We start from the raw sequence: 24,399 nt of genomic DNA on the forward strand, positions 1-24,399 counted from the left end.
TTAGTCTTCATTGACGCCTATATTGTTCATATTTATGCTACTTCTTTCAGTGTTTCTGCTGCTGCCTGCACAGTGAAGGCTGCAATGGAAATCTGCCTCTTCACTTCTTCCCAGGCTTCGTGTTGATCAGCTTTGTTTTTGATATCAAACATGGCATCATAGATTCCTGGGAAGGATTCTCCTGCATACTTGTTGTGGCTGCTTGGAGCAAAGATAACATGTCTGCAGGGAAGTCAAGGGACAAAAATAACAATATTATGCATTAGGAAAATGAAACATACTATTTTATGTTTTATAAGCCAGCTGTAAACACTTGACACTGAAGATGTAAATAAATAAATTATTGCAACAATAGTAGCTTAAGTCCATGAAGCAAGAGAATAACATATGCCATATGAATTCCACAGCTTTATAGATACTTGAGATAAAGTCAACTAAAGTATTTTCCTTTCTCTCAACTTAGATGAAATGAAAAGATTTTTAAAAAGACAGCTTCTTTTTCTCACAGATATACACAGTCTCCAACAGATACATGAATATCAACAACAGATACATTTCTTTGACATAGAAAAGACTTTTAACAAGAGACTCTTAACAGATTTTAAGCATGAGCTATGAGAGGTACAAGGATTGCAGGTCTAGATTTCTCCTTCTTCAGTTAGTTTATAGTGGAGAGACTGCTATTCTGAATTATGCAGACTGGTAGAGGCATCAAAAACTAGACTTGATTCACTGCCTCTTAAAGAAGATTTACTTCTTGAGCTGGATGAGAGGACCACTGAATTCCTTCCCTGCTCTTTCAGTACTTCCCTCCACACTACACTTGCTAGCATGGCTGCGTTCTTAAAATTGATCAGCTTTTAGGTGCTTCACAACTCCCTGAAGTTCCTACAATTAAAATTATTTAAAATTACTCCAGGGCTAAACTTTTACATCAGTTTAGAAGCCAAATGAAACCAAGAGAAATTTTCTGAATAGGCTTCCAACAAGAATGTTCCTCATTCTATACAGTGCATCACGCTGAGGTTTTCCCCAATGTCCTTTCCCTTTTTCAGTATTATTCCTCCTCTCTCATGTACTTTTGCTGTGTTAAATAAAATCATTATAATTCCATTTAGAGACTTTTAAATCTTAAAGGAATTTTCATAGCACACTTCAAGAGGAAAGTGAAAAATAAGCCTTTCTCACCTATAGAATGGCCTTCCAGGTAATCCAAGAGGGTCGATGAAAGCCCTTTCTAGAAACATGAGCTGATCATTTAGTGATCGGACAGTAAGCAGGCTAAAAACACAAAAACAAAAAGGGAATATGTTGAATATGTTACCTGCAGTGCATCTGCCATACTCCTATCCAAGCATACCTATCTGGATTTAAGAAGAACAGCATATCTATGATGTTGAACTTCAAGTGTAGCCCACAAAAGACAGCACATATCAGCTAACCTGCATAATAGAATTATGCTGGTCTGTGCTGTGACAGAGACTGATTCATAACAGGAAAAAAAAAAAAAAGCTATTTTTAAAGCTTAAAGCTATTTTTAAAGCCCAAGTGATAATGTCAAAAGACAGGGATTCAGGTTTTTTTCTCTCCTTTTATTCCTTTATTTCCTTTTCATGGGGATGCTTAGGCAGACCATTCTCTTCTTTTGTACAACAGTTTTCTAAGGACCCTCTTTTCCAGAAACTCAGCCAGCCACAAATTACTTCAATAATATTGCATTTGTTTTTATGTAAAATCACAACATACCAGAAAAAGGAACCCTGTGATGTTAAAATCCTCTTCTGAGCCATCCAAGAATTGTGTTTTACTGATGGTAGATTTTAAATTCCCTAGAGCAGAGACCATCTGTGTCTGTGTGCTTTTAATAGCCCTGCACATACTGTTGATGCTTAACAAATAAAAGAGCTGTGACGAGGTTACACAGAATATATGTGGGCCTGGTGGTTTACATCCAAAGTGACTTGTAGACCTTCAAAGGCATTCACCAATACAAAGTGTTAAAATTTATATCACAGTAAACCTGGAGTAAGTCTATTACCATTAAGGAAATTTTTTCAAGTTTATGGTGGTGTAAACAGAAACTGAAACTGTCTGGTTGAATTAAAGCATAGATTTAGGCCATCCATCAATAAAACCATTTTGAAAATGTCACATAGATGTCATATGTCATAAATGTCATCTTTTGCATAAGAGATTACAGTTAACTCCTTTATCTGAAAGTTGCTGCCATTAAAAAGATGGCTTTTATTCTCAGTTAGTGTTCCATAAGGGTAAGCATATGGCTAAATTAGATTCTTCCCAAGAAATGGAACATACATATATGTATACATAAAAGGAAATTTGGCTTGTCATTCTGGGCATGGCCTACAAAGAATAAATTAAGAAGTAAGTCAAGTGCAAACTAGGCCTTTTGGCATAGATGGTGCATAGAGCTTCTTCAAAGCTCATCAAAAAGCTTGCCACAACTACAGCTTATTTATTTCTTTTTTTCCATTAAGTGTCAGTAAGTGAAGAGTAAGCCCTCTTGAGCTCAGAGGACTAGCTGGAGTATTTGACTGGAAGAAAATAAGAGTTGAACTTACTTATTGATATCTATTTGTTGTAGTCTCTCATGAAAGCTAGCAGCAACTTCTGTAAAATTCTTCACAGCTGAAAACAGAGCATCTGGAGGGAGTGGGAGGAAAGTATTTAACTCAAATTCAAACAAATCAAATTTTACAATTAAAGATTTATCTTCCACCGTAATCATGAACTGTTAAAAGTTCTTGCTGAAGGAAAAGAAGATAACTCCATATTCCTACATTAAATAATTTGTAATTCTATGTGAAAACCTCTCTTAGAAACAATGGCAATTAGTATCATTGTGAATGTTGTTTACTGTCTGCTACTTAAAAATGTACAGAAATATCAAAAACTGGATCATGGAATCAGAAGCAGACTGTTCAGATATGTCTGAGAATTTATAAATCCCAGAAATCTGTGTTTTACTGTTATGCCCCTCCACAAAGAGTTTTGATAAAGACAGAGAAAGTGTGTGTGAGTGTACACACATGCACATGTACCTGATATTGGCCATTAGCAGCCAAATCCTAAACTGAATGTTCTATAATGTTGCTAATTAAAAAAAGGTTCCTCAGGCACAGAATTATCCAACACGATAAGCTGCAAAACAGTGTGATTTTTTGTTTTAAAGGAAACATGACAATGATACATTGCTGTCAATACTGGTGAATCATGCACAGGTCAAAGAACATGCAACTCTAAGTATTAGCTCTATTTGGCAGTGGCATAGTCCCCACACAGGCATGCTAGTGATAAAATATTCCCATTTCAAATTAATGGAGGATATTGTTGTTGTTTTATTTACTGTTCATACAAGGTAAATAACATGTCAGGACAAAGACATTCAGTATTAGGCAGTGTTAGCATTAACAGAGTAAGAATGTGATGAAAGACCATACATACCAAAGGATACATTGTATGTTGCCAGCTCCTCTTCATGATTCCTTGACAAATTATAGATGATGTGAGCATAGTTGCTCACAGCTGATGCATAATCTCTACAGTCAAAAGGAAGCACAACAGAGTCGGCCAATTCGAACACCAGCCCTCCCCGTACCTGAGCGACTGTCAGATGATTCTTGAAAGTGGGATCATAAAACTGTTCCACAATTTCATAGGTTTCATAGACACTGTGGTAAACTGGATAGCTGCTGTATTTTTCTGTGTTCTGAAACAAAGGAAACCAAGCCAAAACAAAACCATTATTCAGCTATGTCTATTTAGATTTTTGAAAATCTTTGCTGTGGGATTCAAGGCATGGTAAAGTTTCAGTGTTCAGGTCACACTAATCCTGTGTAGCCACAATAGACAGTCAAAGGAGAACTGGTCAGTAATGTCTCTCTTAGACATTAACCTATGCTGAGATGAATGGTCATTTGGAGAAATCTCTCTCCATTGGCCATGTACACAGCCCAAAGAAGGTAGCTAAGCACAGACATATCACTTTCAGTTGGCTAAATCCAGGTGAGATTGGACTTCTTCTCTTTCTTGGATTCAATAATCATTTGTTTGTGTCCTTGGATATTCCTTCCTTTTCAGAGGAAATGACCACATTGAATAGTTTTCTCCTTGAACATTTCTCAGCTACTCTCCTCTCACAGTATGCTCCAGAGCCCAACCCATATTTTCAATAAAGTATGAACCATTTTGAATTCCAAGCTTTGTAAAGTGTTACAAATCATTCAAAAGTCACCATAAGCTACTCAGAAGCCTTAATCAGTCACAGGTAATTTTGAGCATATCCATTTACCCTGAGCAAAAGTACTTTTGTCTAAGTGACAACAAGTTGATCATTCATATTTATTACATATTGGTTTTGTAATAAATAGGTAGCACATAGAGTTGTAGTAATTAGACACCACTGACACGCTGAACTGTACTATCCTAAAAAGCTGGAAGTCTAAATGGCTCCTTTACAGGTGATGTTATTCAGGCAGTTACAAAGGAGACCAAACTACAAAGACACACACTTACCCAATTTTTACTGTAACGCGCTCTGCCTGAAGCAATGCCAAGACGTTGAAAAAATGCTTCAAAGTCATTGCCAGAACCCAGTTTATTTATTCTTCAAACAAGAAAGAGGAAAATGCCTTGAGTGACAATACTTAAGGAATAAATTTAGTTTTCTTCCAAGTATCCCATGGCAGTTATTTATTTAGCAATCACTACATAGTCTTTTCCCAGTGTGCTCTCATTTGCCAATACACCATGAACTACCTCTGACTCCTGCATTACCTGCACCTCATCAACTGCATTCTCAGAGGAGCAAAGTCACCCTTCTCAGGGTCAAAGATATCCTGTTCTCAAGAGGAGAACGTACCTCACTGTCTTTTTATCACTGACAAGAACCAATGACCTTCCTCCTGCTGAACTTTCACTACCCAAAGCTCTCAACTCAGAGAAATCACAGCAGTACCAGCATGGCTTCATGGAATAAAATCAGTTTTTGAGATTCTGTAGAAACCTCCCAGTAAATCTGAAGGACAATCTCATAAAATCCTGCCTGGTATGCTCCCCAGCCACCCAAACTGAGAGGCCTTTCAGAAGACTGGAAAAAATGCAAAGGAAAGCTGTTGAGTTAACATCTTGTGTAATTGCCTCTGGCTTGTGCATACTACCCTTCTTTGTCTAAACTTCTATAAACTAAATAAAGCATCTTGTTCATCTTCAAAGGCTGGTTCAAAAACCTGCTGTACAATAGCGTATGAGCTGCAATCATTACATCGCTGAAATTTATACCAGCTGAGAATCACACCATTTCTCTTCAGGACTCAGTTTTTCGTGAGTATTTCTTTAAAACCCACACTCTACAAGTTATAATAACATTTGGTATGTAATTTGTTTTCTTTTGTCACTGACCTGGGAACCTCCTTATATTCGCTTGATGGATTTTTTTTATACCAGCTCTCATAAAGAGATTTTCCTTCAAATCCCGCATCAGGACTTGGTATCTAGAAAAAGGACAAAGGATACAATTTTAAATGTTACCAAGCAGCAAGTCAACAACCTGTCATCAGACAAAGCCTACGGTTTAGGGTAATGAGTACGTCATCTTAAGTCCCTCAACCTTTCTACATTTCCATTTTAACACCTCAAATGCATAGCATTTTCCAGAAGAATAATTTATTTGCTAAAAAAGAGGTAAATTTAGATGGAAGAAAACATAAGGAAAGAAAAACATTTCAAGTCAATATTTAAATTCTGGTATTTCTTTATGAGAGTTTTCAGCCATTTAATTTAAATATTCAAAAGAGTAATCCCTCACAAAACAAAACATTTTGCTTCACTTTGGCAGAAAATTTCAATTTTGTCTTAGTTTAATTCAAAACTATTTCTACTTTGTTTCAGTTCACAAAAATATGTTTATGGATGCAGAAGCAACCTTAGAAGGGCGAAGGGCACAGTACCTGGTGTTTATATCATCATAGCTGCTAGAGATGTATACAAATCACAATTATTTTAAAGCTGATTCCTATCACTGACTAATTGCAGGTAACTGAGCAGTTTAAACACTGTGGATGTTTCTTCATCTTTCCTTTATATTGTTGGACTGCTGAGGTTTTACTATTTTGAATATATTAAAGATTATTAATATATATTCTGTTATTAATCTATCACCTACCTAAGAATTACTCCACAACGAGAATCAAATTAAAACTTATTTATTTGGAGTTTTGTTCATGAAGGAAATCTTCCACAAAACAGAACTATTAGCATGAAAACTTTTTACCACAGATTAACTATGGATGGGATCACACGGGACACACTTCCTCATCAGCATTCTCTTCAGACATCAGCTACCAACAAGCTGTGGTTACATGCATTCTTCAGTCTTTGCTTCCCAGCTCAAGGAAGGGTTACACAAGAATTTTTACTGGTATTTAGGTCAAGATTTTAATGATTGCTCTTGGTGTCCAAACTGAGACCCTGATGACCTGATTTCCTGACAGTTCTGAACCCCTTCACTTAGCAGGTTACCATGGGAACTGCAGGTGATCAACTCTTCTTGAGTTCAGGACACAAGTCTGCTTATTTGGGTACCTACTTTTAAAAGAGCTGCATTTTATTTACTGTCTTTTAAATGCCAGAAAATTATTATACCTATTTACTGCTTTTACTTTTGTACCAGTCTAATGCCAGCTTCCAAGAGATAATAAGTTATTGAACGTCTGAATACATAAAGCAGATAAAGGCAGATAAAAGTAAATTCACAGAATATATACAGTAGTCAAATGTACATTTGATCAGTATCTAAAACATACACAAAAACTCATTAAATGTTCACTGTTTAAAAAAAAAGAAAAAAACTCCAGAAATAAAATGCCAGACTCTAAGATCCCAAAGCAAGGAATATTTTATATTTAAGATGGTATGGCAATTTCCTGAGAAAGGTCCCTACCTGTAAATTTTGTGTGCCACACAAATGTGTGAGAGCATCGTGGTCAGAGAAAAAGAATAACTAACAGGTTACACTGAAGCTGAGCACCTTGACCAAACCTGTCACATCACACAAAAACATGGTAGCCACCCTAATTTCTTCCCCTTCCTAAAGGGAGTCAGAGTCTCTTACTACCACAGGCATTCTACTAGTTGATCTGGACAGCCAGGTAGGTATATGTTTCTGTACTGCGGTTCACAGCATGCTCTTATGCTTTTGTTCTTAGAAGGAATGCTTTCACAGGAAGAGTGGAAAAATCCCCTAATCCTGAATAGTTAATCATTTAATGGTGTAAATTTGGAATCCCCCTATCTGTCCTGGGAAAAAGCTCCAGTTCCTTAGCTATTGACCTAAAAAGGGTCAGAAAAGAAAGATCTGACACCATATTTTTACAGACAGAGCCCCATCACATACCAGCTAAAAATTTCAAGTGATATTACCTTTTTAGTCAGACTGTAAACCAGACTATACATCAGTGGTGTGCAATCCACTCGCAGTGTGTAGTTTCCTGAAAAAACATGAAAAACTATATACTGGAAGAAGGAAGTTCCCTCAGCTGAAACTCCATGCTGTTATTTATTAATAAGAAAGGGACTAGGGAGCTATACTCTTTATAAGGAGCAAGCTGAGAAGTTTTCCTATGATCTTCTCAGTGCATTTCATTGGTTAGGATGAATTAGAGCCCAGCTTTTGAAGAAAGTCTTAAGAGCTTTTCTTATGTCTTATTATGCACATTATAAGAGAAGAAGCTGACTTTAAAGTATTGTCACAGAACTCAGGGCGCAGCAATTCTTGTCTCTCTTATGACCTCCCAAATAGTGTAGCTACTGTAAAGGACTTTTTCCCTGAAACAACACGAATACCTGAAGGATACTTTATGATTCCAAGCCACAGTTTATCCCCATATTCATTTCTGAATTAATGCAACAAAAATTATCACATTGAAGGTCTTATCAGCCTCCAACACAAAATCCCTCCCCATCATACCATCAGGATTTCTGTCAAACACAAGTCATATGCATGTACCTTCAATAGAAGAATCTGCATTGATATAAGCCACTCCCCGTGCTTGCAATACTTTGGCATTTTCCTACAAGAAAAAAAGGAAGAAAATGCTGATAAACGTTTTTCCCCCAGAACTATCTTCCCATTCACAAACGAAACAGCTGTTTCAGAGAAGGGTATGATATACTGCAAGGAGCTAGAGATTCTTGGTAGTTCAAAAGGAAATTCAAGGGAGAGAGAGAATGCATGCTCAAGGAAAAGGGTGGGGGAGGGAAGAAGTGCTTCTTTCTAGTGTAGTTTTCTCAAAGAGCAGCTACCATGCAAATTTCTTTTTGAACACTCTTGGTTTACCTCAGCCCACTCTGTTGATCCTAACAAGCCAAATTCCTCTGCATCCCAGCTTGCAAATATCACTGTTCTCCTTGGTCGCCATCCTGTAAATGAGAGACCATGAAAACTGTATTACAAAAATAAAGGCTGCTCATTACATGTCTAATGTGAAAACACATAGCATTTTTGGGGGCTCATCTTTTACCATGATCTGTGGGGAAAGAGATATACATGAGACTTTAGTAACTATATCTAATGATTTTCTATTGTAGCAATCTTGCTTCTATTTCAATATTGGGCAAAATAATGTACTTTGTCTTTCACCTTTAAATGCAAGAAAATTTTCTACAATCTAAAACTCTGACCAAGGAAAAATAATGTGCTGTGCACAAATTCTTGAAAGAAGGCTTTTCTAATCCTCTTGCTACGTTCAGTTTAGTATACATTATATATCAACCTCTACTCTGACAGAAAAGTGGCATATTTTCATATCTGTTACAGAACTTCTTTGGCCTGTGTTTCAAATGCCAGTTTTCAAAACCTAAGGAATTCTCTGTAACTTTGACAGATCACCTTCAAAAGAAAAATCTTTCACTTGAAGTCCTCCATTCAATCTAAACCCAGGCCAAACAGAACATCCTCTATTGCCCTGATGTTCTATTTCAGCCCAAAGTTTTCTTTGAAGCTACTGGAACCTTTTCATCTTTTACTCCCTTTCTTTTTTAACATTTAATTTTTTTCCCATTTGCATTCCAGAGAGCTTCCCCTGATATTCAGTTACTGGGAAGAAATAGAAATAAAACTAAATGTCAAAAGGTTTTCTGTGTAACAGGCAGGCAAAGAACATTTCTCTAGCACAGTATTTATGTCAGAGCTTCTCTCCGTGGGATGTCAGATAGGGAGACAGCATTTTCTCTGACAGAAACAATAACTTGGTGCAGTTGACATTTGTTCCTATATTCTAATGCAAGTAGGCATGAGGTATTTTTAACCATTACCTCCTACTATGTTTGCAAAGCTCATTCTCAGCATTACACTGACATCCTTCACTCATTCTCGAGTATGCCTCCAAGCCACAGTCAAGTGCTGAGAAGGCTCTCTCTGTGGCCCTGATGAAGCCTTTATCAGTCCACCACTGTGTCAGTATTATAACACCACCAACATATCCAATCTGACCAGCCTCAAATACAGAGTAGTCAAATGCACCTAAATGGTGTGTTAATTTCAGCATCCCCCATTTTGTTTTGTGTCCCTGTAGCTGTACTTTCTCTTGAGCAGAAGTACTTCACATACAACAAAGGTGCACAGCAGTGCGTTTATTCAAGACATCAGTGAGATACACGTTTTTAATTTCAAGCATATGTTTAAATCTCACAGAAATCAATGGGCACTGCTGAGAGCAGCTACTTTGATGTGCTTTATTCTTTCATTACATTACCTTTCTTTTTCAGTTTTCCAAAGCTCCTCACAATCTCGTGAACCACAGCTGCCCCACTCTGAGGATCAATGCCACCAAATACCCATGAGTCACGGTGGCCTCCCAGGATGACATATCTGTCTAGAGAAATTAATTTTGGAGGTTTAATTAGGAATAGTTTTTGCTGACACAGAGATATTAACTTGAAGTAATTTCTAATTTTACATGTATGTATCAAGTAACAGAGATTAATAGTTTATAATATACGTGACAGAAAGGAAGAAAACGTTTTAAATTTCTGGAGACATTTTTCTGTATTTTCAGTTAATGTTGAAGAATTTTTCAAACCCGGTAACTGGATCCCACGAGACTTAAAACCTCAGACTCTATGTTGTTAGTTCTATTATTAAATATACTACATGCTTCCTCTAAAGAGAGAAGCATTTTTCCCATACTTCACAATAGTGTGTTTCATGGTAAAGATGATCCACTAATTATATCTGTACAGCACAGAAATTCACAACATTGTGAATTCATGTGCTGAATGCAGTATTTCTCCGGATATATATAATCAATCACAAAAAAGGTTTGTCCAAATTATGACAGAGATATGATTATTGAGATAAAATCCAGACTAGGTTTCTATGCTACTATAGTATGGTTAACAGTTGTGTTTTAGGCAAAAGGAAAGTGGTGCAGTTAGAAGACAAACGATCTTATAATCATTCTAGGGATGTCTATATGTCCAGTTTTTTAGAGTGTAAAATCACACTGGTTACAAGAGACTGTAAGATAGATAAAGAGTCAATAATGGTGGATATAGTGCCTTCCAATGGAACACAAAATACATTCCCATGTTTCTTAGGGGAGAATATCCACTTAAAAATATTATTTCAATTGCAGAGTTACTTGCCTGCAGACAAATATTTCCATCTTGGTTATGACTCCCCCTTGAAAATAAGCATTTAAAATAAAAGTGCTGACATACCCTGAACCATATGAAAGCTGTGCAAACACCATTTAAAAGATCATACAATATAATATTTCAGAGAAAACTATATTCCTCATGTCCCCTTTGTAACCATGAAGTACATGTAGAGGTCACTGCTCACTCAGATTATGCTGAAGGACAATGATTTTACCTGGTTCCACTGTGCCTCTGATGGTACCAATCACATTGTAAATCCTTCTTACTTCATTGTTGTTATGAATGTGCATTTTCACCTTTCTAGTGTATTGGGAAGAAAACACAAGGAGAAAATCCACCAGATTAGATAATAAAAATCTTGACACCTTTCAAAAGTGTACTATATAAATGACAAGGAAAGCATTTTGACCAAATTTATCACCTATTAAACCAAAGTAAATCTGAAAATATTACAGTGTTGTTTTTTTCTGTATTCATCCTTGCAAAAATGAGAACAGCATTTAGCCCTTGACACCTATGTAATATTTCTGATGTCCATAAGATCTATACAGATAACGGGATCAGAACTCCAAAGATCTTTTGCTAGCAGCTAGTCTGTAAATTTGAAATAGTGAAAGAAAAATGGAAAGCATCTAATGTTAAAAAGGTAAATAGATCTAATTTTCTTCAGGTTGGTGCAAATCAGAACTGACTCCGGGTCATAGTTTCACCCCAGCCAGCAAGAAAACCCCACACAGCCACTCACTCCACCACTAACAGCAAGAAAATCTGGAAGGTAAAAGGTAGAAAACTCATGGGTTGAGATAAAGACAATTTTATACATAAAGCAAAAGCCACACAAACAAGCAGAGCAAAACTGTTCAACCATCTCCAAAAGGGCAGGGTCCCATCACATGTAATGGTGACTTGGGAAAGCCAACACCATCACTTCAGATGTCCCCCCTTTCCTCCTTCTTCCCCCCACTCTATGTACTGAGCATGCTGTCAGATGGTCTGGAATATCTCTTTGGGCAGTTGGGGGTCACCCATCCTGGCTGCCTCCTCCCAGCCGTTCCAACTTCCTCACCAGTGTGGCAGCACAAAAAGCCTTGGCTCTGTGTGAGCCCTGCTCAGCAATAACAAAAACAATTCTGTATTACCAACCCTGTGTTCATGAAAAATGAAAAACAGACTCATAGCAGCCGCTGAAGAAAATTAACTCTACCCTAGCCAAAACAAGAACATTCCAGCGCAGTCCATACTACTATGTGTAATAGGCAGGCAAAGAATACTTCCCTAGCATAGTATTTGTCAGAGCTTCTCTCTCTGGAATGTCAGATAGGGAGACAGCATCAGACAACCTGATACAACCTGAGTTGTATCAAGAGATTTTTTTCTACAGCATCAAGAGTTGTTTATCTGTACCACAGCTGAAGGTATAACAACTCAGCCCCAAGGGTTCATATAAAATTCAGCATGAACAATTATATGAAGTCAAACAGTTCATATGAAGTCAGTGCATTTTACTCAGACAACATTGATACACATGTAATTACTAATTCAGTTAAAAAACAATCTGAAGCAATAAAATTGGCATCTATCATCATTTAAGCTCTTTTTCTGGAAAAGATGAGTGGAAAAACTGCTTATATGAAGCAGTTTAATACTGTTTTATATAAGTCAATAGGTAATAGTCCAGAAGATGGACTTACATGAATTTAAAAAAGAAAACAGAAGTTCTCAAAAATAATAATAATAATAAAAAAATCACTCTCAAGGAATAGTTTATAGTCCATATAGTTCATGACTAGCTGGAAACTAAGGCAAGTAGGTCATATCCATCCAATCAAGACATAACATACTAATGCTTTGCACTGAGCATACTTCAGCAAAGGAAATAGCCAAAATCAAAGGAGTGATGTAAATAAACCCAGCTACTCTATCTTTGGTCAAACTCTATTGCTCTACCTGTTATTTCCCTGATCCCAAAACCACTCTCCTTAGGAAACAAAACTGACCTTGTAGAATAATTTCCTGTAAAACCAGGACCAACGTTGTAAGATACATTCAAATTTCCTTTCCAGCTACTATGAGGCGGTGCCTGTCCCCCCATATTACTGTTATGGAAAAAAAAAAATCATTATTAGTTACAGAAATCTTACAACAGCGCCAAACAAATGAGGAACCAGAAACCACACTTTGCTAGATCCCATGCAAACACAAACCAGTGTTGGTCTTTGTTTTAGACAATTTATACTACAAGGTTTGGCAGGAGAATAATCTGGAGTTTTAGCTACACTAATACTTGTAAATTAACATAGAGCAATAATCCTGGGTGTAACTTTTCTCTAAAAAATCCTTTTTCTGTTTCTCTGTTTCTGCTGCATTTCTGCTATATTTTTCCAACATTGGGCATAGAGATCAGCTTGGAATGGCCTACAGCTACCCTGGAAAACAGTGCTGACCTAGAGGTTTTGCATATAAAATGCCTCTTGTAAATGGTTCCTGGAACATTCTACTATCTTGAACTGTATTTGCATTTGAATTAGCAGAGAGCAACTTGGGCCATTCCAACACTTTAACAACACAGGCAATAGTTTCATGGTGCCTGGCCCTGCACACTGTTTAATCTCCTAGTACAGACAGTGGATGTGTGTCAAAGATGGCTAAAGTAGAGAAACAGATCAGTCCAGGTCACACGTTCTTGTTCCATTGTCAAAAATGCCATGTTTTTCCTGTTAACAAAACTGGAAATGCAGCAATTCAGGGGACTGCAATCACCCAGACTTATTATCTTGAAGGACTTCTATTTTTTGACATGAACTTCTGAGATACAAAGAGAGTATGCTGGATGTTCTGGTTCATAGGAAGCAAAATATATTTATTGTAAATTAAAGCATGTCTTATACTGTAAATACATACTTCAGACAAACTTTATTCCACAGAACACTTCAACATGTCTTCAGGCCCTGAGTAAATTGTTTATATAAAAATATGATAGTAGCAATAACAAGATGCTATGACTTCTCAAGACAAAAGTGAAAACAAGGACCCAGTATTTTTAAAGGATTTAGGTTTAATTTATAATTATTAAAACCAAGTTCTAGTATTATTTAATACTTATTGAACAGAAATTTCTGGCTACATTATATTTATACAAAGTAATCTGCTCTATCACTACTTGTTGGCAGTAGGTAAAAGAGATTAAGAGGTTTTTTAACCTATACTTTTATCATCATGAGCAGTTACCATGACAACGGTGATAACTAAAAAGTTTTAAATAAAAAAAAATTGAAGACATATTAGTCCATATTACAAATTACTTTTTCCAGATAAGTCTGAACATACCTCATATGTAACAATAGATACCACACTTACCTCCTACAGAGGTCCTAATGAGAAACAAACCCATTATTTCAACAGCTACAGGAGAAGCAGAGTGCAAGAGTCTTTTTAGCCACTTTTCAAATACTCCTGTAACTTTTAAAAAACAATCTGGTAAAAATACCTGATGTCTCCCATCACTTACCTCAGTAATGACTCTGCATCATGATAGCCAATAGGATGAACTGGAATTTTTGGGAGGCCTACACCACTGGTTTTGTCTAATCGGTACATGTATTCTGAAAGCAAAAGACAGATATTTTCATATTTACAAGTCTCAGAAGGAAGCTGAATTCATAGCACAGTCACATAGTACACTAGTCAGGAAAAATCATTTCACTTTCCCAGAAGTTGAGCTGACATCTTCCCAGTAATTTAATTCTTTGTTCTTTATCAACATATTTCCAGTGTTCACAGGACCCTTTGTGATTGAGGGAGACAGGGATTCATCTGTGTGATCACTGACTAGCATGAGGAACCAGAAATTTTCTTATTGGCCTGCTCTACCATGCTGCTGTTTTGAACATGTGTCCCCTTCCAGCACAAGTTCTGCTGCCAAGACGCAACACTGCCCATCACATAAGCACTACTTTTTTTGAGGTGATTGTCTCTCTCAGATGTGCTGGCCAAGTGCTGGCATAAATAGTTCTTAATGAATTTAAATCAAAATTATCTGGTTTAGTTGCTAAATGAAACAGCTTAGGCACAACTCAAGCAGCTGAAGAAGCCTAAGGTGAAGGTGGTGAATACAGAATGAAGCTGCCTCTTTTAGCAACAAAGACTAAGAAAGTGTGTTGGTATAAGGGAGAAAACAGCCTCTGCCCTTTCCTGATACCAGACCCTCAGAGAATGCCTTCTCTAGTCACTCACCTTTTGCAGGATAACCTGGAGTCAGAGGATCCCCTGCCCCATTCAGGTTTAATACATTCCCACGCTGGGCTCCTCCACCTGGAAGGTTCCAGCCATTTGGATAAGGATCTACTCCAGGAGCACAGTAGTCAGCAGGGTCAGAGTACAGAATAATTCCCTTGGCACCTGCCAATTCAGCATTCTTCACCTGCAAAGCACATCTCCTGTCCCTATCAAGTCCTTTATAGATTGACCCCAAGAGTTCAAGGGGCAAAAGGAAGTATAAATTGCAGGATTAGTCAAGGGCCCATAACTGTCACATAATTTTTCTGAAAAATATATATGCAGATATCATATGAAAATAAAAGGTTTGCTTCCATATGTAAGTAAAAGGTTTTCTGTTGCTTTGACTTGTAGTTAGGAGATAACATCAGTGACATGGAAAACATTCTCCACAATTGCTACATAACCTGAGTTTGCATTCTGTCATCCAGATCAATACAATCAGCTGACTATTGAACTGTACATGTCAGGAACAGAAAAAACTGTATCACATTAATGCAACAGTAACTTTCAGGTAGTCTTGTACTTACCTTATTTACCTAAACCATCTCTGAATGTATCTCAGGGTCTGTTCTACACAGGAAGATTATAATTGGAGAATTGAATATAATTGAATTAAATATAATTGAAACTGCCTTTGGCTGTGAACAAGACTAACTCCAGAGAGCCCGCATTTTAGGCTCATTATGGCAGAAGGACTGACCCACATGCTGTTTTAAAAGTGTTCTTGTGTGACTTTATTATTGTATAATGTATATCATTCTGACATCCCAATCTGGTTTACTACTAGACATGACAGTGATGGATAGTGACAGAGTGACAAGTAATCCTCAACAGTTTTAAATTTGGGCATTTTAACTCAGAAATATCATAGCTTTTTTCCCTTTTTTTTTTTTTTAAGGAAATCAGTACTTGCCTTCATTCTCTATCCTATTTTTTCACAGCATTAGGAAGTTGAAAAACTTTTAGAACAGTTCTCCAGATTTTATATAGGCTACCAAATTCCTCAGTATATAAGCAGTCATTCGCAATACCACTGTAAGAATGGGGATAGCTCTTTGTGTCAAAGACGGCATATCATTTCCAAGCCACAGGAAAAACTGCCTCTCTACATATTCGTAACTCTAAGATATTTGTGTTTCATTTTAAGGAAAGATTCATAGACAGTAATAACTTCTTCAATTTTTAAGTCTTTTCAATTCAGATACTATCTTTAGGAGTGGAAAACAATTTAGTGAAAATATTATCTGCCCAGAATATGAATTATATACCACTTTTCACCAGTGAAAATAGGTATGCAAACCAATGAGTTATCTATTTAAGAGCTTCACACAAGCTTAATCAACAGTATATAATAAGAATTGGTATCCAGTGAATTCAGTGCTTGACACCCTTAGGTAACTGACAAATAAAAATTACAGTCCTTCTCAAATTAGGGTCAAAATAGTTGTTGTACAAGAGCCAAACTCTTAAAATAGACCATTTTCCTACATCTCTGTTGAGAAAATAACTTGAGTGCATGCCTGAAGTATGTACAGGATTATGTCCTTTCCTGTTAGGTCATGGAAATCTGCAAAAACTGTAGTTTAAAAATAAATTCATATGGCAGGGATGTTGAATAACCAAATACAGAATTTAAAATAACTTCCACATAGCTATAGTCTCTGTCTGGTGTACAGAAACCATTATAAAGAAACTCAATATAGACATAGGAAAAAAGCAGCTGAACCAACAGGGAAGAACAATCTAGCTCAGAATTAAAGTGTATGACTCTATCAGTGATACTTTGGAACAATTTATAGAATGCAAATGAATATTAAAATACGGAATATTTTCCTACTGATTTACTTTTATCCTAGAAATACTAAAGAATCACCTTTGAACACAGGTCTGTGAAAACTCAGTTACTCTAAAATCTCCAGAACACCTTAGGGAAGTGTTTCAGTCTCTTGAAAACACTGAAGGGCAACACAGTTTAAGCAGGAGTAACAATGAGAAGGGCAGCAACATTTTTACACACAGAGATTACCTTATTTCCTCTGAAGATCTTCCCATATCTGGCAATAACAATCTTTCCTGTACAGTTAATTCCCATTTCACGTTCTAACGTAAAGAAATCCTCAGTGCGGCCATAATTCACATACACCAACTCACCCTGAGAGAAAGGGGCAGGATTTGAAACAATAGTGTCATAGAGCATGTTGAAAGGAGTATGTGATTAATAAGACAATAATGGTTTTTAACATAAAATTCCTGGCCTGCAAGAACCCAGAAGACCCTTGGCCCCACTGAGTGTTCCCACTGAGGAGCTTTATACATGCTCCCACCTGTGCTGTTTGCTGTTCACTGGAGATTGCTACTGCTAACAGCACTACACAAGTACCTGGAGGCCTTGTCAAATTGTTATGTAATAAGGTGAAAATAAGCATCAGATTTTGAAAAGACTATCTTGTCTTTAAGTATTGCTTTCATTGGAAACAAAGTTTTTATATTTAATTAAAATAAAACTATTTCCTAGAGAAGAAAGCTGAAGCTTTTTAAACTTGTTTTCATCATTTACCACATCTCATCACTTACTGTAGCTCTCCACAAACCAAGCAAAGCAGTGATGTTATTCTGTCTTTCTTTGGTGACATGTTATGATAAAAGGTCAAAACCCATTAATTTTATCTTACACTGTTCCGAAATTCCCACCGCAATTCCTGGAACACTCAAAGCTCTTATGTCCCAGGGTAGATCATTTGCCTGGTTCTCCAACTTTCTTTGAGGCAAATGAATACAGTATTCCTTTTGTTTTGTGGACTTGAAGCTTACTAACAAACATCACAAAGTACATGACTCTTGCTATAATACCGAGCTGTGTTAGTAGAAGCATTAGCATGTTTCCAGATGGAACTTTAAAGCAGAGCCCGGACCAGGGCTCTGTTAACTTTAATTATTCTGCATATAAACAGGAAAGATACTGAGAACACCACCAAGAAATTCTAATCTAACAAAATATTAATTGAAACCCCTAATGATCATAGAACAGAAAACTCCTGTTACACAGGCCAGTTTTATCAAAGAAAGCCCATCAGCTGATACCATCTGTAAAACAAGACATGAAGGATTAGTGCTAAATTCAGATCACAGCAACACCTTTATCGCTAGCTAGAAATGTTAGCAAAAGCTTTTCAAGCATACTCAACACTGTGCAGCTATACCTGTCAGTGTGAGCCTTGGGCAAGCAGCATTTTGAAAAGTGAGATTGTTCATTTGGCTGGGTAAATGTAACAGTCTATTTGTTCACCAAGATGAGAAACAATGGTGCATAGTTACAGAAATGTCTGAGGAAGTTTACAGCAGCTGATATTAAAGACTTATTACCATAGTTTTTAAGGAAAAGGAAAAATAAAATCCAATTCTGACTAAAACTAGAGGAAAAAATTAAACATATGTATGATTGTTCAATTTGAACATTGCTTCATCACAATAATCCCAAGAAATCGGAGCCAGCTCACCTTTCCTACTGGTGATAAGTTGGGTTATGAACTAAAGCCTAAGGAATTTCAAAATATTCTGTATTGCTCTCTGATATTCTGTGCAATGCCACACAGTACACTATGGTATTCCATCTTTTCCATTTCTATTATTTCTATTTCTGTCTCTGCTTCTTTTCCTACTTCTGTTCCTACCGCTATTTCTTTTACTATGTAACATTCTATTACCTTACCTCAGGCATTCCTTGGGCTGAAAAGGCACTGTAGGGTGGCACCACATCTCTAACAGCCTCATATCCTGGAGGAGGAGGCTCGGACAATGATGTGTTGAAAACCTAATGGGAAAGGAGAAAAGGAATAAGGTAAACAAAACAATATAGAAAATAAATACTTTCTATTCACAAGCACATTTCACAAGCATTTGCAATCTAAAGGACTCTGGTTTTACAGTTCTACCTAAGAAGTAGCAAAGTTTTAGCAAGCACTGGGCATCTTTTCCAGTAGGCATGCTCAATGTGTGAACTTAGAAATCCCATCTCCACTCTTCACAGTCCTGCATAAATGAACACAGGGTTCCCTGACGTGGTCTGGGCACAGCAGGTATGAACAGGTTAGGTTACAGAAGATCATCATCATCATCACAGCAGATGAGCTTCAGGTTCATTCCTGAAGCTTCTACGTGCACTTCAGCCAGGATATAACAAACTCATTCCCCTTGTGATAGCACATCTTGAGACCTAAATTCTAATCTTCCAGAAACTGAATTTAGCAGAATCATCAATACTGAATAATGAATCAATGCAAAGAATGGTACTGACCTGGGTTTCTTTCCTCTTTCTAAGTAACAGAGGAATTTTCAAACAATTGAATTACATGAAGTAATTCCCTTACATAATTGTTTTTTAATCCATATGCCAGGATATTGTATGAATCAGGGTAAATATTAGTATTTCTAAGACATATATAGTGAAACAAAGATGCAAAATATAAAAGTAAACTGGAATCCCTGACTTCTATGAGCTTTGTAGCAGACCCAACACCATTAAGTGAACAGAGGACAGTTTTTCCTCACAGCCTTCCCAGGTGTAGGAAAGTGATTTTGTTCCCTTGTTGGAAAAACTGGTGGTTTTTGTACCTCATTGTCATGCTCATCAATTATTGAGATGTAGTTGGGCTTAGCGTCATCTGGGTAAGAGAGCAAGACATCATAATGAACCAACTGAACTGAATCCAAACCAAATTTCTTCCACTCAGCTTGGACTTGCTGTGCCAGATGCATATTTTCCTTTGTTCCTGCTAGGTGAGGAAGCTGTGTAAAATTGCTAGAGAAAAGGAAGAAATAAGCAGGGTCAGGCACTGAAAATCATAATTAGAACTCCTCTTAGCCTAGCTGGAAATAAACCTCATAGAGATCATCAGATATATTCAGGCTAAAAAAGGACCATGACTTCCCTGCACGTACATATTTTTATATTGCATGCATAAACTGAGATGAAGGGTTTCAGGCTGTCCTGATCTAGCACAGGTATTTAAATCTTCCTTACAGCATGTTCTAGCAAGAATGGTGTGATGACACCAGCTATGGGGTCTTGTCCTTTACTCCTTGTCTTCTGAGCTACAGTAGGCCTATGCATTCCTGTGCGGAGTAATACCGTATCACTGTTAGGTGATGAAAGAACTGGGTACAATTTTTTTTGTGCATTCAATTTAGAAATGTGCATAATTACTCTGATCCTTACTTGTATTTAACTAGATATTCTCCTTGAATCCCATGATTTTAATTAATTTTGGCACAAACATTGGTTTATCTAAAAGTTCACCCTTCGTGTGTCTTGTTGGCAAGTAAAAGAGAGTGAGTTTTGAGTACCATATAAACAAGGAACAGAAAAACTCAGCAGTTTGTGACTTAAAAGTCATGCCAGCATGAATAACAAACAGTGAAAGACAGCATAAATAATGAACAGTCCATTGTCTTAAAAAAATAAATAAAATAAAAATTGTCCAGACCACTGTGAAAGCCCAGTTGTGAAGCCAGCTGAAAAAACCCTCAGTTGAATGAAGCTGTCATCATGATGTCCTCATTCTATCATATGACCATGCCATTAACATGCCAAAGAAGCATGTGTGGCACCAGCTGGTGTTAATGAAGGAAATTGTATCTTTGATTACGAAGGGGTGTGAGATTAGGAAAAACTTAAATTCTGGAGTTCAAATAAGAGCAAAGCCATCAAAGAAAGCCACTTTGAAAGAACTATACATTTACAGTAAGAATAGAATAGAATAGAATAGAATAGAATAGAATAGAATAGAATAGAATAGAATAGAATAGAATAGAATAGAATAGAATAGAATAGGTTTGCTTGTAAGAGATCTACAACAATCATCTAGTCCCACTGCCTGACCATGGCAGGGCAGACCATGTTAAAGCATGTTGTTAAGGACATTGTCTAAATGTCTTCTGACAAGCTTTTGGCGATTGACTACCTCTCTAAAATGCCTGTTTCAAATCTGAATATCCTCTTGGTAAAGAAATGCTTCCTCATGTCCAGTCTGAACTTTCTCGGGTGTAGCTTTGAACTATTCCTATGGATCCTATCACTGGATACCAGGGAGAGAAAATGAGCACCTCTCTTGCCATGTCCCCTCCTTAGGAAGCTGTAGGGAGTAATGAGGTTGCCCCTCAGCCTCCTTTTCTCCAAACTAGACAACATCCTTAGGAGCCAAATGCTGCTGGATAAAACCACGTGCCTCTGATCATTCCAAAATCTAATATTGCACTAAAAGTCACTGTTATAGTGATAGCATCATCTTCTGGATGACATATACTGAACCAAGAGCACACTTATGTGTTATTGTGAGCAAGAACGATTGCTTTCTATAGGAGTTACAAGTGTTTAAGTAGCACATTTTTGTTAGAAGTTGATTTATGCAATAACAGTTCCCTGTATTACACTCCCATTTAACTGAATATTGTGTTTTTCTACATTTTCTCTACTAATCTGATTGCTTGTACTGGTAGTTCTGAGCAGTGACTAAACATCTGCTGTATTTCACTGCAGGACTGGCCACATGACAGCAAATGAGGTACAATGCTTTCTGCTTACATAGAGGCAGGGAGTTTAGAAGACAGGAAGGTCTTTTCACAGAGCTGTTTAACAATAGTTGACTTTGCCGGAGCCAAAACACAGGGTAAGATTCTAAAAACTCCTAAATCTTTGGTTTGGAATGTGTATGTTATAGTCCAGTACATGACTGCTATGCAGTAAAGAAACCACACTTCCCAGCTAATTTATCTGCAATAGTTCATGGCAAATACACTTAAAACTAAAACAGTGAGATTGCCACAATCCTATAAACTGAAAATGGTCTTTTAGTAACTTTGTTTTGCACAACTCCATGCTATGTAATCAGACTGGGAGTATGAGGCAAATCTAAATTTGTTGATCATTCCTAAAATAGCGGATGCACTTTCTTTATACTGAAATTAAATTCCTATCAATAAATAATATAATAACTTGTGGCCTATTACTGACTGGAATAAATTTAAGATTTTAACAAGTACTACACTCTCTTAAAAGAAAAATAATCCATTTACAAGTTTCCTAAAACAAACAAATTAAGTATAAATACTTGCAGTTAAAGCTTCTAAGTTACTAAATTAGAAATATTTATTACATTGATTAAATTTTAATAAACTTTAAAATACCCATATTGTCATGTTACATTGTTTTGAACTGTTTGAAGCACGACCAACAAGTCAGAAAGGTGATTCTGCCCCTCTATTCTGCTTCATGAGACCCCAGCTGCAGTGCTTTGCTCAGCTCTGAGACCCAATACAAGAAGGACAAGGATTTGATGGAACAAGTCCCAGAGGAGGCCATGAAAATGATCAGAGGGCTGGAGCATCTCTTCTGAGAAGAAAGGCTGAGAGACTTGTGGCTGCTCAGCCTGGAGAAGGCTCTGAGACCTTATAGCACTTTCCAGTATCTGAAGGGGGCTTACAAGGCTGGAGATGGGCATTTTTCAAGGGCATTTAGTCATATAAGAAGGGATAATGGCTTTAAAGAGGTCAGGTTTAGATTGGATATTAGGAAGAAATTCTTTACTGTGAGGGTGGTGAGGCACTGGCATAGGTTGCACAGAGAAGATGTGGACCCCCCAGCCCTGGAAGTGTTCAAGGCCAGGTTGGACAGAGCTCTGAGAAACCTGGTCTAGTGGAAGGTGTCCCTGCCCATGTCAGGTGGGTTAGAACCAGAGGATCTTTAAGGTCCCTTCCAACCAATTCTATGATTCTGTGATTATTGGGCTGGCTCCCACTTGAAGGTTTTTTTCTTGTCTGAACTGATTAGTCTACACACTGCTTACTAAAGAAACTGCTTGATGTTTTCTGCTTTCATTTCAGCCATAAATGCTGTCCTCATGTCCTCATGAGTACTCAGAGATGTCTTCTTATCTGTAGGTTTTGCAAACCAGCCTGTACAACACATGAAAATACAAAAGTAAAAATATCAGAGCAATATTCCCATGACACACACCACTTCTCTTCGGTCTCACCACAAGATTTTCACTGTTTTACATTTTAGAACTGTTTTTATTTCAGCACATATAAGCAGATACCACCTAATGCAGGCTGCAAAGTAATGGTAGTATTAGTCCCACAAATGGCAAGAGAACTTATTTGTCTAGGTAAATGTTGAGTGATATAAAGTACTATCTTATATTTATTCATCAGTTATTTTTCCTGTAGATGTAAAGGAGAATTATCTATCTTCCTTGAGCACCAGAACATCATGCTGTCAGTCATATAGTTACCTCAATAATAAGGCAGCAGCTTTACAAAAAATGCACAGATACACAGGCACACTTTTTCAGGAACCTATGTCTTGTAACTTCTCACTCTCTGGCTCCTTTCTGGAATCCTTCCCTTTCTGAGCAAGCACTACTGGATTAAGTGATGAGAGGAACAGCTGGCTAGAAAGAGAAGTGTTCCTGACATTCATTTTTAGGTCAGACTGGACATGTTCAGTGCATGTACCACAGCAGCTATATGGGTAGTGTGAATGAGAGAACCAGTGGGTTCAAGAGGGTAACAAGCTGGCACCAGTGAGGCACTGGTTACTGGCACAGAGAAAGGCTCCACATGAGAGAGGAATTCAGTCGGGGCTTCCCAATGGCACCAATCCCAAGTACACACCAAATGGCATTGCAAAATACAAGTGGCTCTTTTGTTTTCCTTCCTTCTGTAAGCTGGTCATGATTCATATGCGAAACAAAAAGGAAGGTAGGGAGGGGGAATCTCTTGTGGCAGCAACCCTCAGTCCTGCCTGCTTGGGACGAGGAGCAGGTGAGACACTGAAAGGCTATTTCTCCCCTCCTGCCCGTGCCCCTCCAGCCCCACGTTTACATTCCTGCCTCTCTGGCTGCGGCTGGTGCTGTCTCAAGGCAGTAGGGTCTAGGGGTAGGTATATCCTTCGTCCCCTCCTCACAAACCCAGCGCCCCTTTCTCTTGCCCACGACACTATTTTACTCTTACTTACTTTAACAAAAAGTAAATAGAAGAACAAGGCAAAGCCACGAAAACCCTATTCCAGCGGAGGAGCTGGACATCCCAGCGAGGGTCAGTGACTGCCCGCTGTGAAGGGAGGGAGGCACGGAGCGCGGTGCCGGCCGGCTGAGCACGGACTCACCTCGGGCACCCTTGCCACAAACTCCCGGGCGCTGGAAACCCACCCGCTTCTCCCCCCACCCCGGCCCTGAGCCCCGTCCCCCGGCTGGACGAGCCCCCGATGCGAAGGAGGGTTAGTCCGCACTGTACCGATGAGGAACCCGAGGAGGAAGAGCCCTGCCGCTGCTCCCAGGACGACAGCCCAGAAGCGGCCGCCGGCTGCCCTGGGGCCGGCCGACTCCGAGCGGCCGCCGAGCCACGTCCCCATGGCTGCCCTGGGCCCGCGGCTCCCGCCTGAGG

General features: G+C 38.0%; 1 protein-coding gene across 2 annotated transcripts; it reads right to left on the bottom strand.

Moving 5' to 3' along the window:
- Positions 1 to 28: 28 nt before the first annotated feature.
- Positions 29 to 24,399, bottom strand: LOC102105283 (glutamate carboxypeptidase 2). Of its 2 annotated transcripts, XM_005516183.3 has the most exons (19): positions 24,250 to 24,399; positions 22,800 to 22,908; positions 19,570 to 19,756; positions 18,668 to 18,769; positions 16,985 to 17,110; positions 14,914 to 15,100; positions 14,189 to 14,282; positions 12,678 to 12,776; positions 10,895 to 10,980; positions 9,774 to 9,893; positions 8,357 to 8,439; positions 8,027 to 8,090; positions 7,441 to 7,508; positions 5,422 to 5,513; positions 4,537 to 4,627; positions 3,466 to 3,730; positions 2,583 to 2,664; positions 1,189 to 1,281; positions 29 to 222 (listed from the first exon to the last, which is right to left on the bottom strand). In XM_005516183.3, exons 1-19 carry the CDS (start codon positions 24,365 to 24,367, stop codon positions 33 to 35), a joined length of 2,256 nt encoding a protein of 751 aa, XP_005516240.1. In that variant the 5' UTR covers positions 24,368 to 24,399; the 3' UTR covers positions 29 to 32. The 2 variants fall into 2 exon arrangements, with proteins under 2 accessions (XP_005516240.1, XP_087908396.1); XM_088052270.1 differs by lacking the exon at positions 22,800 to 22,908 and having other exon boundaries at positions 24,250 to 24,338.

This window comes from Pseudopodoces humilis, chromosome 2 (genome assembly GCF_049639895.1).
Source record: "Pseudopodoces humilis isolate 2021_Gansu_Grassland_sample_001 chromosome 2, ASM4963989v1, whole genome shotgun sequence".
Classification (NCBI taxonomy): Eukaryota; Metazoa; Chordata; class Aves; order Passeriformes; family Paridae; genus Pseudopodoces; species Pseudopodoces humilis.